The sequence below is a fragment of the Taudactylus pleione genome, unplaced genomic scaffold (genome assembly GCF_031769625.1).
Source record: "Taudactylus pleione unplaced genomic scaffold, aTauple2 ptg000166l, whole genome shotgun sequence".
Taxonomy (NCBI): domain Eukaryota; kingdom Metazoa; phylum Chordata; class Amphibia; order Anura; family Myobatrachidae; genus Taudactylus; species Taudactylus pleione.
Genome location: NW_028284568.1, coordinates 95,860 through 116,735, shown reverse-complemented (window position 1 = coordinate 116,735; position 20,876 = coordinate 95,860). Strand labels below are relative to the sequence as shown.

General features: G+C 46.7%; 1 protein-coding gene across 2 annotated transcripts in view; it reads right to left on the bottom strand.

Moving 5' to 3' along the window:
- The window catches only part of PTPN21 (protein tyrosine phosphatase non-receptor type 21), a 104,680-nt gene that overhangs the window by 80,471 nt on the left and 3,333 nt on the right, over nt 1-20,876 (bottom strand). For both annotated transcript variants that reach the window (XM_088475204.1, XM_088475205.1), the window contains exon 2: nt 1,181-1,465. In XM_088475204.1, coding sequence (XP_088331330.1) covers nt 1,181-1,360 — 180 coding nt within the window. In that variant the 5' untranslated portion in view covers nt 1,361-1,465. The remainder of the gene's footprint in view (nt 1-1,180; nt 1,466-20,876) is intronic.

Genomic DNA, 20,876 nt, shown 5'->3' with positions numbered 1-20,876 from the left:
CTGTGTCAGCACATCAGACAGAGCCTAGGAAGGGACCAGAGCGCCGGAGGACCTGCCCAGCTGACGCAGGTAGGTGTATCCCGCTATATGCCAAATTCATAATTTTCGGAATTTCATGAATAGCCTAATTTCCATATCCCCGTACTAATGTATGGGGAGTGTGGAAAGTAACGCAGGGGAACTTACCCAGGAGATATCAGTGACATCTCCTGTGTTAAGGGTCTTCATGAATACTAAAGGTAACTAAGGAAAAGGTCCTTAAAAACGTTATTTTAGGGTTGATGAATAGGCCCCATAACCTCTTCTCTCCTGATCCCTCCCTTCCTCCTCTCTCATGTGTCCAGTTGACACTCTGCAATCTACTTGTGGATGTCCAAGCTCTTTCTCAAACTTAACGTGCCCAAAACTTAACTCATGGTCTTCCCTCCATCTAGAATCTCCTCTCCTCTATTACTGTCAACACCACCACTATCTCCTCTGTTCCCCAACTCCGCCACCTGTGAATCATCCTGCACTCTTCCCTCCCCTTCATCACCCCCCCCCCCCAGCACATTCAGGGGTCTATTTACTAAGCAATGTTAGAAGACATAGTGAAAAGTGATAAGAAAGTGATAAGGTACCAGCCAATCAGCTCCAAACTGTAATTTTTCAAACACAGCCTGTGAGATGAGAGTTGGGAGCTGATTGGCTGGCACCTTATCACTTTTCACTCTTTCTACTAACACTGCTTAGTAAATAGACCCCTCAATCTCTTGCCCTACACTGTCATTCTAGCTCTACAACATCGCTCGCAACAGAACCTTCCGCTCCCAAGATGTAATACTGGTGACATCACACAGTGCGCACGGCTGAGGAGGCTGCACAGTCCCTGCCTCAGGGGCCGCTGTAACCACTCACACCAACGCACACACTCCCAATGGTTACAGCTCTGTGCAGTGCCTCTCACACACACCCCCTCCTCTCTCACACACCCCTCACACAAAAACCCCACACACGCACACACACAAATACACCAACTGGTTTCACATCCCTGATACACAAGAGCACAACTGCATATCCTGAGTTCAGAGTTTGGGGAAGCAGCCCGTAAGGAACTACAGGTTCCAGCATGCCAAACCAGTCTTGGCTGGAGAGCAGCAGGTAACTGCTTTGCTCCACTACAGCATAGCAACGTGCTCACCTCTCGTAGCTCCAGCCTCTGGGCTACGGCCTCCAGGCACTCCTGGCCTGAACTCTCCACCGACAGGGTGAACTCCACAAACTCATTGTTGAGCAGCTGAATCCGAGCCACAAGGCAGCTCTTGCTGGACACTGTGTAGCGCCGCGTCCGCTTTAGCTTCAGCCCAAATGGAAGCGGCATCTTCCGGCAGAGTGCAGTCAGCTGGAGCGTTCCGGGCTTGCCCAGATCATCCAGCGGCCATTAAATACAGCGAAAAGGATCTGCGTGTCGGGAACATTCAGGACCCTGTGGAAAGACAGAATTAACTTCATTAATATATATTATTATATATAATATTATATTATAAGTTATACTGATACTGATTATAGAATGGTCAAATGACCTTTTGGGGTCAAAGAAGCCATAAATATTGAGGTCTAGCTCATACCTGCCACTGCTTTTAGTAGAAGTATAATGAGCCATTCATAGCTTCTATGTTATCAGTTAGCTACATTCCATTGTAAGATGTGTAGAGATGCTAAGCATTATGGGTAATTAGCAGTGATGTCCAGACTCTACACACAAAAGAGCCTTGAAATAGAGTTCATCTCCAGACATTAGGATACGTCATTAAGGTATGTCTTTGTCTGGTAATATCTTACTGCTTACGGAGCATGTGCAAGAGAGATAAGTTTGGTCAATGCTATGCTGGACCAATGACTGCTTGATACCTAGCACTGTATGTAATTAATATGGGCTTAATATCCGGCAAGCCAACACCCCAGACTAAGGTATATAAACCAGAGGTACACAAAGGACCCTTTAGCTCATGCACGGATCTCAAAGTCTGCAGAAGAGGTGCCTGCAATGTATATTGATTATCTGGGCGTTGGAAACGATGGGCTCCCCAGAGAGAAGATAAGATGAAGTACATCTTATGCTGAAGATGATGATTTACCGACGTCAACTAATACATAGGCAAAAGTTGAGTATACTGTATACTTTGTATGTTGTTTATTTACAAGTAACAAACAAACAATAATAAACAAAGTGTGTTCATTTGTAGTCACTCATATTGGTCACATGTGTGTACTATTTCATTTCGATCAGAACGAAACCCACCGTTATGCAACGTCTTACTCAGAGCTGAGCTCCAGGCGGCCATATACATATAACACAGGATGACCCCTTCTCTATAGCATAATCCGTAGTGTTCATCTCACCAATACCCAGATGTAGCCTCCTGTGCACCTTCTCTATAGCACAATCCATAGCGTTCATCTCACCAATACCCAGATGTAGCCTCCTGTGCACCTTCTCTATAGCACAATCCATAGCGTTTATCTCACCAATACCCAGATGTAGCCTCCTGTGCACCTTCTCTATAGCACAATCCATAGCGTTCATCTCACCAATACCCAGATGTAGCCACCTGTGCACCTTCTCTATAGCACAATCCATAGCGTTTATCTCACCAATACCCAGATGTAGCCTCCTGTGCACCTTCTCTATAGCACAATCCATAGCGTTCATCTCACCAATACCCAGATGTAGCCTCCTGTGCACCTTCTCTATAGCACAATCCATAGCGTTCATCTCACCAATACCCAGATGTAGCCTCCTGTGCACCTTCTCTATAGCACAATCCATAGCGTTCATCTCACCAATACCCAGATGTAGCCAACTGTGCACCTTCTCTATAGCACAATCCATAGCGTTCATCTCACCAATACCCAGATGTAGCCTCCTGTGCACCTTCTCTATAGCACAATCCATAGCGTTTATCTCACCAATACCCAGATGTAGCCGCCTGTGCACCTGACATTATCATTCCTGAATGTAGCCACACAAGCCCTGGCTATTACATGACCACAGCTCTACTACCTCAGGTGAAATCTATTATATACCATAAACTGGAGTCTTCCTTTGTAATTGTCATTTTACATTTTGTGCAAGTACCAAATTGTGGATTGTTCCATTCATTAACAATATATTGTACTTATAAACAGTGCCGGACTACCAAATAGGCCTATGGACCCCGCAGCTTTTAGGGGCCCCACGACAACAGATCAAAATAATATTGATTTGATCTTGAAAGAAAATTTACAATAAAGTTTTCTTATATTGTTTCCAAAACACAGGAAAAAAAAAAATCAAACAACTCAAAAGGATTCTATTTATTAAAAAAAATTTTCAATAAAATAAAAGTGAAAAAGGCTGTTTTGTGTTTTCACACCCTTTTCACATTATTTTAGGATCACCTAAATTTGAAAATGTAGTAAGTTTCTACTCCAAGCCCTAATTATCACATATTTTTGGTAAGCAGATTGCATTTTCCATAATTGTAATGGGAAATGCGATCTGCCTGGAATGTACTAAAAATATATTGTGAAAAAATACCGGGGAAAGCCCTGTGACAATAACACCACCTGGAGGTGGCATTATCCAGGGTATCCACTGGTTACCGGACTCCTGCTCCACTCTAACGGGGAGAGCAGAGCCCGGAGCCGGCCCCAGTGATCAGCTGTGTGGTCTTAACAGACCCCAAGCTGATACACTGCTACACACACCACTGATCACTGCTTAAAAAAAAAAAAACACCTTACCAGAGTCCGTGGCTCCGGTCAGCTGGGCTCCCATCCTGCACTGTGAGCCGGACAGCTGACCGGGTCACGGTGCAGGATGGGAGACCAGCTGACCAGAGCCACGAAGGATATCACTGGCGCACCGATCACTAGGGGTAAGTGAAACTAAGGAAGGGGGGAGTGTTGCGGGGGGGGGGGTAGCGGCAGGTCGGCGCATGTGTGGCAGCTTGTCACTGTATTTTATCGGAAAAAACACAGTGATAAGGCTGCAGCTCTGTCCCTGCAAGGGGTTTTTAATGAATCCCTGTGATATTGCCTGGATTCGCAATGCAAACTCATTCGGTAATATCAGTCGGTAATGGGTCTTACCACCAACTTAGGTCAAGACAATTAACATATCAATTCCTATATCAGGAGGTGAGAATGTCTCATAACCATTTGACTTAAATGTTACAGCCTTCTAAAACAAAACAACTTATACATTCCTTATTGTGCATAGACTAAACATTTCAAAAATCACAAAGCAGAATGAGTCTGCGCACTGAGCTGCTAGCAACTTATAGGTACCCTAGCCTATAAAGTAGAAATCAATAGAAAAAAGATGTTGCTGCGCACAACCTCTATGTAATGCGTAAGTGGTATTAATATTTAAGACCCATCTGTTAATGCAGAGTTGTCCAAATCAGAGAATGAATGAATGTGCATATACACACCTGGTATCAATCATACACACACAGTGCACCTTATGTATCAAATGGTAGAACCAGAGGTAATAATGGGCTGTATATAAAGGTGGATAGTCTATCCTAGGTAAGTTGTTTTTTTCTAAACATTTTAAAAGTACGTTTCCACAACTGCGCACAGCACACTGAATGACATGTTCAAACACATTACTTATACATACGCAGTACGTGGCGCACTGCGCCTAGAGGTCCTTTTAAAAATGGTGCTGCGGCATGAGGGTTAATCTCTTCAGTGCCGTGGCAGCCATTTTAATCACGTGTGGTCGGCCTCCGGCCACAGCATGCAACCATTGATTGTGTTGGGTCAGGTCTTGGCTCCATGTCCCCAGCTCTGTCGGGAAAGAAAAATTGGCTCCCAGACTGCCAGTGAAACTCCACCATTAATGGCAAATCCACCGACCATAGATGAAAAAATCATCATTGGTGATGACCATTGATGGTTAATGGTTAACAACCTAACTACAGTAAAGCTTGAACAGAACTGTACATCAAGCAGAAATGAATGGCTGGTATAGAGAGAACGGTCATCTATACCTCACTGCCCTGGAGGGCAAGTACGCCTATACTGGGATAGGTACGGGATGGCGGCACTCGGGATCCCAGCTGTCAGAATCCCAACAGGATTAAGATACAGACACCTGTCGGTAGGGATCCCAACCCTCCCACTCTCCCTACCCTAACCCTCTCTCCCTGGTGCCTAAACCTAATCTCCTCCTCCTCCCCCCACCCTAAACCTAACCCTTCCCCCAACCCCGCTACTTCCCTTTGGGATTCCAGCGCCGGCATTCTGACCGCCAAAATCCCCACCGTCAGGATATTGACCTCATCCCCAAACTGTACCCTACATGCAGAGTCTCTACCATCAGCATTTGGCACCTATTAATGACTATTGTAATGTAATCTAATCAGTGCACTACTTGTATTATCACATGTTGTATTCACTGAAGACCACTAGAGCCAAAATACAGCTTGTTCTATAAGTCCCAGACACATGAAGGTTCCAGGAAGACGCAGAAACATCGCTCATGCTCTCTGGTGTAGGGACTGAGGACCTCATTCAGAGCCGGTCGTTGCGGCCGCACGCCACCTATGTTCGCTAAACTGCACATGCGTAAAATTCGCAATGCGCGTGCGCAAACTAGCTATTACGATCAGAAATTTCTCTCTCCTTCTTCTTGGCCAGGTCGTTAGTTTGAGTGACAGGATGAGGCGTTTGTGGGTGGTAACAGGGGAAGGTGCTTGTGAACGGGGGAGTGGCGATCCGAACGTAGGCGTGCCTGACTATGCAAACGGCGTTTTATGGGAGTGCATAATTAACTAAAGTAGTGTCATGGCACATGTGACATGAGAGGTTTTTACACTGACTTGATCGTAGTGCTTAAGAGAGGATATGGTCAACCTTAAGCTCTACGACCAGCTCCGATGGTTCTCGATGGTCTCGATTAATCCTTATATGCCTGGAGATGATGTGTAATGCGAACGAGAAGGGGGCGTACTTTTAGTCTTACGGCCGCATCCTCCCCTCGCTCGTCCAGCTAACGATCCCATCTTAAACGACGCAACTTGCGAACGCTTCATTTGCATATCCGGCCCCTTTTACCTTACGACCGTGCGGACGCAACGACAGACTCTGAATGAGGTCCTGAATTCCTTTATTGTACGGCTAGTTGTAGCCAAACATGGATGACTACGGAATATAAATACTTCCACCCAGTAATTAAAAATAAAATAAAATCATAAATTAATAAAATAAAGAAGAAGATACACCGGGGGCGGGGCTTAGCGCCGGTGGGGGGGTAGCAGCGGCGACCGGTCGGCGCATGCGCGGGCACTTCATCACGGTATTTTTTGCGAAAATACCGTGATAAGGCTCCGAAGGGGATTAGCAGGGACAGAGCTTTATCGCAAGCTCTGTCCCTGTAAGGGATTTTTAGTAAATCCCTGTGATATTGCCTGAATTCGCAATGCGAATTCACTCAGTAATATCACACTACAATCTGCATTACCAATGCGGATTGTAGTAAATAGAGCCCTAAGTCAGGCATCACAGAGCAGTTGCCGTCCCTCTGTGAAGTTTTCATCCAAATCCATCCAGTAGAAGGCCCAGAACAGGCTCCCCGGGTCAGGGTTCTGCCCAGCGTAGACCAACGGGAGGTCTGATCGGGACCTCATCACCCTAAAACCTGGCCAGAATCCAACTGGACCACCTCACATTGGTTTCATCCCAATCGGTGCAGGGGTGTCCAAATCAGGCTTACCTACCCTCCCGATTTGGCCGGGAGCCTCCCGATTTTCGGGTGCCACTCCCGGCCCCCCGGGAAGGCAGGCAAGCCTCCCGCAAGCCGCCATCCCTCCCTACCCCCCTGCAGAGTTACTAGGGAAACCCCCGCAGCGGGGAGGCCCGGTGACGCGATTCACGCTGAGTCACATCATCGTGGCCCCTCCCCCCACTTTACAATGCATTGTGATGAGGGGGCGGAGCTGCGATCTCGCGGCCACACCCCCGGCCCGCACTGGCCACGCCCCCGCAACGGCGTTATAGTGCGGCCACGCCCCCCGCTGTGAGCTGACATTCAGCCCCCTCCCGGAAGGAGGGAGCTGAATGTCGGCAAGTATGGTCCAAATTCATAGCCAGACATACAAGCAGACAGACCAATTCATTTTATATATAAGATGAACAATTATTTATATAATGGCCTAATGCGAAGCAGCACTGTGCAAACACACTAGTAGTTTGATACAAGAGGATAAAATACCAAATACGTGGAAAAGGCGAAAAAGCCAAAACAATAATCACGAGAATGCAGACATCAGCTTGCGGAGATGCAGTAAGATCACTGAAGGTAGCTAAGCTGCATCCCCATAAATATGGCAGAACCCACTGTAAGAGAAATCCCAAGAGATGAAAGAAAAAACAAAACAAAAAAAATCCTCCCCACAGTCTAATGGGAGTCATCTTTCATGCCCACAGCGTGCCTACACTACACCACAGCGTGCCTACACTACAGTACACCACAGCGTGCCTACACTACAGTACACCACAGCGTGCCTACACTACACCACAGCGTGCCTACACTACACCGCACCACAGCGTGCCTACACTACACCACAGCGTGCCTACACTACAGTACACCACAGCGTGCCTACACTACACCACAGCGTGCCTACACTACAGTACACCACAGCGTGCCTACACTACACCGCACCACAGCGTGCCTACACTACACCACAGCGTGCCTACACTACAGTACACCACAGCGTGCCTACACTACACCGCACCACAGCGTGCCTACACTACACCGCACCACAGCGTGCCTACACTACACCGCACCACAGCGTGCCTACACTACAGTACACCACAGCGGGCCTACAGCGCGCCTACACTACAGCGCACCACAGCGCGCCTACACTACAGCGCGCCTACACTACAGCGCGCCTAATTTATGCATTAATTTTTATTATACCCTGAACAGTGTGCGCGGCCATGCGATCACGGTGCGCGGCCATGCGATCACGGTGCGCGGCCATGCGATCACGGTGCGCGGCTTTGCTTTAGGTGGATAATGTAAAAAGGTACATTTGTCATCCATCATTGATTTTTGAAATGTTTCTTGTGTGATATTGTAGGAATCAGTGAGCGAGGACGTAGGATGAACAGTCATAGAAATATGGCAACACTATGCAGCTTGCAGTGAGAAACGCCTGATTAATTCATACTTGCCTACTTTTGAAAACTGGTTTCAGGGAGACATAAGATTGTAGCAAAATGCGCCGAGGGTAGCACGGCGATGAGGCGGTGTGGCCATCTCTGCCCAAAAGGGCGTGTCTACCCCTATTGTATATGATACAATACATGTATTGGTATCTATACAGGACTGCATATAATATATATATATATATATATATATATATATATACATACACACACACATACACACTAGTCGGCTTGACCTTAATGAATAGCAGCTTGCCATGCATGACAATGATGTTGTACTGAAATATTATATTTATATATATATATATATATATATATTTATTTATTTCCGCTGAATTCGGGAGGGTAGGCAGGTATGGATTAATTTTCTTATTAAAGTGGAACTGTATGATAGATGTAGTGGCCTGAACCACAAAGTAGCCTCCGTCACTAGGAACCAGTGACATCACTGAGTGCAGCCTACCCAGTCACTAGGAGCCAGTGACATCACTGAGAATACAGCCGATCCAGTCACTAGGAGCCAGTGACATCACTGAGAATGCAGCCTATCCAGTCACTAGGGGGTAAATTTACTAAAGTGAGAGTTTTTAGAAGTGAGTTTTAAAAGTGATGTTGCCCATAGCAACCAGATTCTACTTGACATTTAACTAGCACCTTCTAGAAGATAATAGATAGAATCTGATTGGTTGCTATGGGCAACATCACTTTTAAAACTCACTTCTAAAAACTCTCACTTTAGTAAATTTACCCCTAGGAGCCAGTGACATCACAGAGTGCAGCCCATCCAGTCACTAGGAGCCAGTGACATCACTGAGAATGCAGCCTATCTAGTCACTAGGAACCAGTGACATCACTGAGAATGCAGCCTATCCAGTCACTAGGAGCCAGTGGCATCACTGAGCATGCAGCCTATCCAGTCACTAGGAGCCAGTGACATCACTTAGGTCATACTTGCCTACCCACCCGATATGACCGGGAAGCTCCCAAAAATCAGGTGGTATTCCCGGACACCCAGAAAGGTGGAAAGGTCTCCGAGGGCTAGGGCAACCTGGCTGCGGCTGCCCACTTCCCCAATGAAGCGAGTGGTACAGACGGCTGATGACACGATTCATGTCGATTCCCATCATAGTTGCTCCTCCCCTGCTCCACAATGACAGTAATCTCGGCTTTGCATTGCAGGGGCGGGACTAAAATGACATGATTGCATCATCATGCCCCAGACACGCCTACCTCCACTGAGCCCCACCCATCACTAGCCCCAGATCCGAGCTCCACCCCATGCAGTGGCGACCTGGCTGCCTCCTCCCAAAAGAGGCAGTAGGGATAGCCATTGATGGGTTAACCATTGATGGTACCATCCATGGTTATCATTAATGGTGTGAATCAATCGGCACGAAACCATCGATGCTCAGCCCTAATCTATTAGTCAACCCTGTTCTATGGCAGAGGTTCTCAAACTCGGTCCTCAGGACCCCACACAGGTCACGTTTTCCAGGTCACCCAGCAGGTGCGCAGGTGTATTCATTACTCACTGATACATTTTAAAAGATCTACAGGGGGAGCTAATTATTTCACTTGCGATTCTGTGAGGAGACCTGGAAATCATGCACTGTTTGGGGTCCTGAGGACCGAGTTTGAGAACCTGTGTTCCATGGGTTAGCGGGCCAACCAGATTTGAGGGGCTGGGCTTTGTGGGTAGTGCCCAGGGGCAGAGCTATGCTCCATTTCCTGGCATCAGGTAGGGGAGGGCTCTGTGTCATCGATGGCAAAGACACATTGGATCTCCACCATCGGTGGTTAAATTATTGACCATCGATGGTTGATGGCCATCCTTAGTTGCCAAACTTTTGACTGCCTTCTATAACTTAGTCTTAGGCACTGCCTGAGGTGCTGGTCCCTAGGGATTGAACATGGGGCCTGATTCAGAGCCGCTCGTAAGCGGCCGCTCGTTCGTTCCGAGCGATGTTTGCCTAACTGCACATGCGTATGGATCGTAATACGCATGCGCAAACCAGTCAGTGCGGCCGAAAATCGTTTGTTCGCTAAATAGCGAATGCCTGCTATTTTGAGTGACAGGAAGAGGCGTATGTGGGTGGTAACTGGGGAAGGTGCTTGAAAACGGGGAGTGGAGATCCGAACGCAGGCGTGCTTAAAGGTCAAAACGGGCGTTTTATGGGTGTGCATAATTAATACAGCAGCGTCATTGACCACGTCACTGGGTTATTTTATAGTCAGAACTGCTCGCAAGATTGCGGTAGGAAAAAGCAACCACAAGAATAGCGAGCAGTTCATACGCTGGTCGATGTACTCGATTAATCTAATAAATAGCGGACATGACGTAGGATGCGAGCGGCCAGGGTGCGTAGTTATCCAAAAAACGACCGCAAGTTTTGTTCGCTCGTTCAGACATAGAGGCGTGAACAGACAGCAAAGAGCGAACGGTTCATTTGAATAGCCACCCCTATTTTCTGAACGAACGACCGCAAATAGTGTCCGGCTCTGAATCAGGCCCTTGGTGTATTATCGATAACATATGCTATACCAGAGAATGGAAGCTCCCTGTGTAGGTAGGACACCCAATTAAACCGACTGTTCTAATAATTGAGAAAGTGAAAACTATAATTACTCCCTTGCCTGATTTATCAGCATATTATTTGCACATTAGACCTATCCTTCCTGGAGGAATGTGCATATAAATACAGTAATCCTCACTTACTCACCCTATGTATCTGCATTCAGCCGTTATGTAACTGTGCCGGCCAACAGGTGACACTAATATATTTATAGCAGCAACTGAGTCAGAAAGGTTATTTTAGGATCTGTAAATCTACTGAAACAAATTAATAGCTGCACAAATATTCACATCAGTGACCTAATATATGTCACTATTGGAATGGTATGCAGTCAGTATGTCCACACATTATGCCGACTGGTTAAAATGTCGACAGCTGGAAAATGTCGACATGGACAGAATATGACCAATGTAATGTCAACATTATCATTAGGTTTAATGTTGTGGGTTAGATTTACCTTAAAAACATTTTCCACGTCGATATTGTATTAATATACTGAATATCAGTATGGCGGATGTTGACATAATATACTGAACCTTATTAATTATCAAGACAATGGTCTGTAGACTTTCCCCCAATCTGATTAGGGATTTAAAGTAATAATCTATTTGGGGACCACCCCCACCTTAAGGAACGTCCAACCTTGGTTCCTTCACAACCAGCAATTCTGTTCCATCCACGCATCAGTCCAATGGAGCATGGTCTCTTTGAAGTCCCAAAATACAATTAAAAATGTCTGAATTTGTTTACTCATTTTAGGACTTTTCTGTGATTGGGGTCAGAAGGATAAACGCCAGGAAAAGCAAAACCATGACTGACCGACCTCTCGCAGCGTAGAGTCAACATGAAACCTTTAGGAAGCAAGTCGGTCCCTAGGAATTCCCGAAGTCACACAAAGCCGCTCCATACGGTGTGCCATAGTCTCTCATAATCCTGCAAGGAGAAATGTGCGTAGATAATGGTCGCAGAGCTCGATCGCCTGGCCGCGATTTTGTCACCCTCTGTGCATGCTACTCAGCGCTGAATTCCCCCCTTTAATTCTTATGTCAAATTCATAGTGGAAATGTGTACTAAGACCTTTTATTAATGATCACAATGCGATCTGGGTATGACATTACCGCCCATGATCGCATTGCAATATGCGATCATAGCGCCCAGATGTATCATCCGACACATACAGGGACACGGGCTCCGAAAGGATCCCGCCCCTGCGATGTGCCCGGAGAGCTGATGACTCACATGCACGGCCACCATTGCCGAGGAGGGATCCTGAGACCTCTAGAGAGACGCCGGCTTATCAATCATACAAAGCAAAGCCTGTCGCCGCACACTAACGCCATCTCAGGCTGCGGGTGGTGTAACTGTACCAGGAATGGTCTCTTGGCACACATTGGGCCCGTTAAGACAAACTGAGGATCATCTAATTGCCACAGAATCATATAGTTAAGGGAAAGGAATAAGGAGTTGTTAGTAATGGGCGCACAGGAAGGAATAAATGATAAAATAAAATATAAACTTATTGGTTAATACATAAAACTAATCCCAATTCAAAGGGAATATACAGTGAAATATAAGGAATTAAAATTATTATTAAACAAGACAAACAAATAATAAAAGGCAGATCCACTGATGTATTGTTTATAGTGTAGGGTGTGCCTATACCTGGACGACAATAGGAGTGATACAATATTAACGTGTATTATCTGGTTATATCAAAAATCTCGAATTAACTCCAGTCCATTGTAACTGCTATAAGTAGAAAGCGGCCAGAAATCCTAACAGAGCGCTCGCTCTGAATCAGGGCCGTCCCGGCTCCTTTTTGGAGCGGCCTCCTGGCCGCTCGCATAGCTGTGGGTGACCGCAGCTATAGCGAGCGGCCAAAATGATGGTCGTGATGGTCAAGACCATCGCGACCATAGGGCTTGCAACGAGACCCTGCGGTAGGGTCTCGCTGCCGCAAGCCCAGGAGTGCTTTTGGTTCTATCAGAGCCAAAGGTACTCCCACTGACATCACTAGTGATGTAAGTGGGGCCGGCCCCAGACGGTAGGCGTTCCCATGAGAACGCCTCCGTCTGGGCAGCTAGGCCCCCGGCACGCCCACCAAAGGGGGCGTGCTGTCAATCACCATCGACAGCACACCCCCTTTGGTGCGAGGCCCATAACGATGGCTTGGACGTCGTTATTCAGGTCTCGCGCATGCGCACGACGGAGCCGCCTCCGTCGTGCGCATGCGCACTTGGGCACCATCGACCCGCTTTCGAGCGCTCAGCGCTCGCGAGCGGGTCTGAACTAGGCCCAGAGTATCAACTTCAATTGGAAGTGTGTTATTATTTACACACCTTGAATAAAGGTTTTATTTAAACTGTGTCCGAGTATTAGTATAATATGGTTCACACATGTAAGTGAAAATATTAACCAATTGCATTTGAGTAACACTACATCCACATGCTGCGTCTGCGTCGACACCTCCTGGTTGGCGTCAGCTGATTCCTCCTGATCCCTCGCAATGGACCAGGCCCTGCACGGTAGCTGGCAGAGGGCTTGAGCTTTGGAGATGCTTGGGTCAATCCAGAACAGCAGGAGAAGGGAATAGCGTTTTGCGCAATTCTGTTGGTCGCAGGATTGAGATGCAGTTCTAGTCAGAAAAAGATGTTTATTGCTCACAGTCTTAAAAAAGACCCTCCCCCTTCGCTTTAAGGGGGTACAGCTTACAGATGATACAGCAGTCTTGATGTTCAAAAAGATACTCAGGCTCGCATACACAGGTATAGTCAGAGCAGATAATACAGCATGGTGACATCCTCCCACCATTGGTCTTGTAACCCAATCAGACCATCTATCCCAAATGTAATTACAACTCACATCCCACAGGAACTGGTCATTTACTCTCAGCCTTTGATACATTTATCACACAGTAACAAAGGGCGGAATTCAATTGTTTCGACCCCCCTTCGCGCCCGACGGAGCTATTCAATTGTTGCTCCTGTCGGGCGCTCCATTTCAGCTTGCAGCCCCAGCGGGGGGAAAATGTGCGAAAAGTTACCTGTTTGGGCGCCCAAACAAACACTTTTCGCGGTCGCGCCCAGCACTTTGGTCGGTGGTAGCTGCTTTACATGGCTAAACCCGACAACTTTGGGCATGATCAGCGTGAAAAACGGCAGCAATTTATTATTTCATACCAGTTATTTATATAGCGCACACATGTTCCGCAGCGCTTTACAGAGAATATCTTACCATGCACATCAGTCCCTGCCCCAGCGGAGCTTACAATCTATGGGCCCGATTCAGACCTGCTCGCGAGCGGGTCGATGTTAGGCCACTGTGCATGCGCACGCCGGAGCCGGCACCGACATGCGCGAGACCCAGCTAGCGACGGGCGCTCCGTCACTCCAGGTCTCGCACCAAAAGGGGGCGGTTGTCAAATTTGATAGACAGCTCGCACCGTTTTGGAGGCGTGGCTTCACAAACGGAGGCGTTCCCATGCGAACACCTGCCATTTGTGGGCGGCCCCACTGACATCATCAGTGATGTCAGTGAGAGAGCTTCCGGCTCTATTAGAGCCAGAAGCTCTCTGGGGCTTGCGGCCACGAGACCCTACCACAAGGGTCTCGTCGCAAGCCCTGTGGTCGCGGTGGTCAAGACCATCACGACCATCATCCTGGCAGCTCGCAATAGCTGTGGGTGGTCACCCACAGCTATGCGAGCGGCCAGGAGGCCGCTCCATAAAAAAATCAGGGTCTATGAATCTGAATCAGGGCCTATGTTCCCTATCACATGCTCACAAACACACACTATGATCAATTTTTTGTGGGGAGCCAATTAACCCCATGGAATCATGAAAAACAAACTTTCCCCCCCCCCCCAAAAGTACACACACACACGACAATCTCAGGCCACATCACAGGAAGATTTGGCCATTTGACTCTTCACACAGAAAGCTTCCATCCAGGTCTCATCTGGAGTTCACAGGTCTTTCTATTAATCAGGCCTCCTGCTAGGAGATGACAATTGGCATCTAAGGCTGGCCGTACACGGGCGATTTGAAAACATACGCCATCTCGGTAAGTTTTCAAATTCAGCCCGATGCATCGCACGCTGCTGTAATGGTAAACGGTGCATCTTACAAGATTCGTTTACTTATTTAACAGCATGACGGATCGCTGATCTTATAGTTTTTCCATAAGATCTACAATGCCGACGTATACACACACACACACACAAAATTACGGACACTTTTTGAAATGTTTATGTTTTGCAACTTTGAAGGCTTATAAAAACTGTTGCACTGCATGAAGTGCAATGATTGATATATCAAATGAAAGGAAATTTAATGCTGAATTCAACACAATAAACAGAGGTTAAATATTTACATTACAAGGGAAGTTATGCAGTGAAATCAACACTTAGGACAGTAACATCATAAGTACACAGGGATTTTCACCCTATCAGTATTTCGTTGGGTATCCTTTATTTCAAGACAGCAGCACAGCGACGTGGCATTGAGTCAACCAATATTTGGATCTCTTCCTTCTTTATTATGTGGTGCCCTGAGACAGTTATAGCCTCAATTAATTGTCTATTATTGGATGGACGCCTCAGATGTACCAGTTTTTTTCAAACGGAACCACATATGTTCTATGGGGCTCAGGTCTGGGCTGTTTCCTGGCCATCCCAGCACCTGTATGTCATTCTCCGTGAACCCCTTATTGCATATCCGTGCAGTGTGGCAGGGAGCTGAATCCTGATGCGAAAAAAATGGGGCATTATCTGGAAAAAGATCCCTGATAGAAGGTAGAAGTTTTGGTTGTAGGATGGTGTCAATGTACTTTCTGTTGTTCAGTGTCCCATCTATGACATAAAGGCGGCCTACAGCATCTGCTGTCATACATGCCCAGATCATAACACTTGTAGGATTCTTTGTTGCCGCTTGAAAAAAATCTGGATGTACCTCTTCCCCGATGAGACGTCTCCGATATTTTCTCCCATCACTACCAAATATCGATATCTTCGTTTCGTCACTCCATATCACTTGTTTCCACTGACCTTCTGTCCATGCAATGTGTTCTTTTGCCCACTGTATTAGTTTCTGACGCTGCTTTTTATTCAGCAATGGCTTTTTTCGGGGAATCCTACCTTTTAGGCCAACCTCCGTTAGTCTTCTCCGTACCGTTCTTGCACTGACAAAAACACTAGTTGCACTCAGGTCACTGCTAATGGCCGCAGATGACATCCATCTGTCCCTGACACAAATTTGTTTTATTCTCCTATCATCAGCAGCTGTTGTGCACTTTTTCCGGCCTTTTCCTTCTTTGTGTTGCATAGATTGTGTTTCCTGATGGCGTGAACAAAACTTTCGTACTCCTGATGTTGTCACATTCCCACCAACTTCTCTCGCAATTGACCATTTTCACGTAACATCACAATCCTGGATCTCTTCCTGGGTGACCAGTCACCACTTCTGCCTGGATGACATTGTTGTACATATTTTTTACACCGTCGTTAGCACTAAACAATACGCACAACATCCGACTGTAATCGCACTTCAGTAACCAGCTTTATTCTGCAAAATGAAACCGCCAAACTGACCTTTCCCACCTCTGAACATGACCTTTCACCTGCTCATAAACCACAGCTGATTGGTCCTCAGAACGACGATTCCGATTGGCTGGTAGCAGCTGTTACTACAATCTGCTTCTTGAATCTCACGCATCTGTGCTTCTATGTCTGACTGAAAGTAGCATAACTTCCCTTGTAATGCAAATATTTCACCTCCTGTTTATTGTGTTGAATTCAGCATTACATTTCCTTTCATTTCATATATGAATCATTGTACTGTATGGTGTAACAGTTTTTATAAGCATTCAAAGTTGAAAAACATTCACATTTCAAAATGTGTCAGCAATTTTGGCCACAGGTGTGTGTACACACACACACACACACACTTTATTATAAACCATGTGCAGTGTTTGTATTTTAAACCGTGGCTCTGAATCAGGGCCGGCCTTGTGTTTTTTTAGAGCGGCCTCCTGGCCCCTCGCATAGCAGTGGGTGACCAGCCACAGCTATAGCGAGCGGCCAGGAAGATGGTCACGTTAGTCAAGACCATCGCGACCATCGGGCTTGCGACGAGACCCTTGTGGTAGGGTCTCGTTGCCACAAGCCCCAGAGAGCTTTCGGCTCAAACAGAGCCGAAAGCACTCCCACTGACATCACTTGTAATGTCAGTGGGGCCGGCCCCAGATGGTAGGCGTTCCCATGGGAACGCCTCCGTCTGGGCAGCCACGCCCCCGGCCTGCCCACCAAAGGGGGCGTGCTGTCACTCAACATCGACAGCACGCCCCCTTTGGTACGAGAACCGGAGCGACGGTTTGCCCGCCGCTATCCGGGTCTCGCGCATGCGCACTGGGCCACCATCAACCCACTTGCGAGCGCTCTCGAGTTGGTCTGAATCAGGCCCATAGTCCTAAAGCTGCATACACACGCAATGATTATTTTAACGATTATCGTTAAACGATATTGTTTAACGATAATCATTTGAAAAAATCGTTCACTTTCTGAGTCAAACGATGAACTATAATCGTTCATGCGCGTTCATGTTTGTAGTTCAGTCAGACTTGTCAACTCAACGATTTTCATTAATGGTGGGTTCACAGTACACGATATGCTCCCTGAGCGATATCGTGTAGTGCTGTCCCCGGCAGGCTGTGCTCAATGTCGTTCATGACATTGAGCACAGCCGAACAATATCATTAACGATATCGTTCAGCGCCGGGCTCTCTCCCCCATTCCCTGACATGCAGCAACCTGACGGGATCGTCAGGTTGGCCTGCATGTCAGCCCGATGAACGATAATGACGAACGACCCGCGGGAACGCGCGTCGTCGTTATCATTCATCTTTTCGGGGTTAAAAATGGACGATAAAGTGGACGACTGAACGATAACGATATAGTTATCGTTCAGTCGTCCACTTTATAGCCCAGTGTGTACGCAGCTTAAGGGAATATGCAAAAATCGTTTGTAGTTCATAAAAATCGTTCATTACACTTTAAAAAATCTGACAGATAACCTAACAGAAAATTGTTCATAAAATCGTTGGTAACAAAATCGTTGTATGTGTATGCAGATTTATGGAGCATACACACGGTCAGATTTGTCAGATGAATGATTGAACGATTTTACCAAAGTTTTAAATGATTTGAACGATTTTTGACTGCATTGAAATGAATGGAATCGTCCACGTCTGAATGCAAACACATCAGATGGCAGATATCGTTATCTGACAAACGGGAACGCGCATCGTTCAGGCATGTCAGATATGTCAGATTTTCCTTCAGATATGAACAACTGAACGATTTTTAAATCGTTATCATTCAGATCTGAAGGAAAAATCTGACCGTGTGTATGCACCATAAGTGATAAAATAAAGGAACAGGAAGTATTAGGAGTCTACATTGAACTTCATTATTGCTAGGGGTAACACATTGTCCTGGAAGCAAGTGCCATATCTATCCATCATGTCACCGAATTCTTGTGGGTTAACAGATCTGCCAAGTATCAATTTATGCCAAGCTAAATGGCAACAGGGAAACGCGGCACAAGACTGGTGACTCAGTGACCCCTCACCAGGGAGGTGACTGCCTGCTGATCCCTCTGCTATAGCTGGTCACAGCTGCAACCAGCAGGCACCCGACCTACCAGCCTGGGCCGTACACAGCTGCTACCAGCAGGCACCCAACATTCCAGCCTGCGCCATACACAGCTGCTACCAGCAGGCACCCGACCTACCAGCCTGGGCCGTACACAGCTGCTACCAGCAGGCACCCGACCTACCAGCTTGGGCCGTACACAGCTGCTACCAGCAGGCACCCCACATACCAGCCTGGGCCGTACACAGCTGCTACCAGCAGGAACCCAACATACCAGCCTGGGCCGTACACAGCTGCTACCAGCAGGAACCCAACATACCAGCCTGGGCCGTACACAGCTGCTACCAGCAGGCACCCGACCTACCAGCCTGGGCCGTACACAGCTGCTACCAGCAGGCACCCGACCTACCAGCCTGGGCCGTACACAGCTGCTACCAGCAGGCACCCAACATACCAGCCTGGGCCGTACACAGCTGCTACCAGCAGGCACCCGACCTACCAGCCTGGGCCGTACACAGCTGCTACCAGCAGGCACCCGACCTACCAGCTTGGGCCGTACACAGCTGCTACCAGCAGGCACCCCACATACCAGCCTGGGCCGTACACAGCTGCTACCAGCAGGAACCCAACATACCAGCCTGGGCCGTACACAGCTGCTACCAGCAGGAACCCAACATACCAGCCTGGGCCGTACACAGCTGCTACCAGCAGGCACCCGACCTACCAGCCTGGGCCGTACACAGCTGCTACCAGCTGGAACCCAACATACCAGCCTGGGCCGTACACAGCTGCTACCAGCAGGCACCCAACATACCAGCCTGGGCCGTACACAGCTGCTACCAGCTGGAACCCAACATACCAGCCTGGGCCGTACACAGCTGCTGCCAGCAGGCACCTGACCTACCAGCCTGGGCCGAACACAGCTGCTACCAGCAGGAACCCAACATACCAGCCTGGGACCGGATAACAAGGGGACTGTTCCAAAGCAGCATTTATAATGTATAGATCAGGGCTTATCAGCAGGACTGAAGTTATATACTGTACACATTTATATATTAACACTATCATTTATCGCTGAAAACCACAAATCAACTTATTACCACAAAGAAAGAGGATTCTTAGGTTTTGTTTTTTTTTTCTTTTTTTGCACTGTACACAGAACTAATATTTAGAACAAGGGTAAACCTCAGACAGCCTTATAGCAATATAAAAGCAGATACAATGTACCTGCTTCAATAGTGCTACACTGTATATGTTATGGTGCTACACATGCTTATATAGTGTACATAATATGTAGCACTATAGAAGCATATGTAGCATATACAGTGTAGCACTATAGAAGCAGATACTATGTAACACTAGAGAAGCAGATACTATGCAGCACTATAGAAGCAGATACTATGTAACACTAGAGAAGCAGATACTATGTAACACTAGAGAAGCAGATACTATGTAGCACTATAGAGGCAGATACTATGTAGCACTATAGAGGCAGATACTATGCAGCACTATAGAGGCAGATACTATGCAGCACTATAGAGGCAGATACTATGTAGCACTATAGAGGCAGATACTATGTAGCACTATAGAAGCAGATACTATGTAGCACTATAGAAGCAGATACTATGTAGCACTATAGAAGCAGATACTATGTAGCACTATAGAGGCAGATACTATGTAGCACTATAGAAGCAGATACTATGTAGCACTATAGAAGCAGATACTATGTAGCACTATAGAGGCAGATACTATGTAACACTAGAGAAGCAGATACTATGTAACACTAGAGAAGCAGATACTATGCAGCACTATAGAGGCAGATACTATGTAGCACTATAGAAGCAGATACTATGTAGCACTATAGAAGCAGATACTATGTAGCACTATAGAAGCAGATACTATGTAGCACTATAGAAGCAGATACTATGTAGCACTATAGAAGCAGATACTATGTAGCACTATAGAGGCAGATACTATGTAGCACTATAGAGGCAGATACTATGTAACACTATAGAAGCAGATACTATGTAGCACTATAGAAGCAGATACTATGTAGCACTATAGAAGCAGATACTATGTAGCACTATAGAAGCAGATACTATGTAGCACTATAGAAGCAGATACTATGTAGCACTATAGAAGCAGATACTATGTAACACTAGAGAAGCAGATACTATGCAGCGCTATAGAGGCAGATACTATGCAGCGCTATAGAGGCAGATACTATGTAACACTAGAGAAGCAGATACTATGTAACACTATAGAAGCAGATACTATGTAGCACTATACAGGCAGATACTATGTAGCACTATAGAGGCAGATACTATGCAGCACTATAGAGGCAGATACTATGTAGCACTATAGAGGCAGCTACTATGTAACACTATAGAAGCAGATACTATGTAGCACTAGAGAAGCAGATACTATGTAGCACTATAGAGGCAGATACCATGT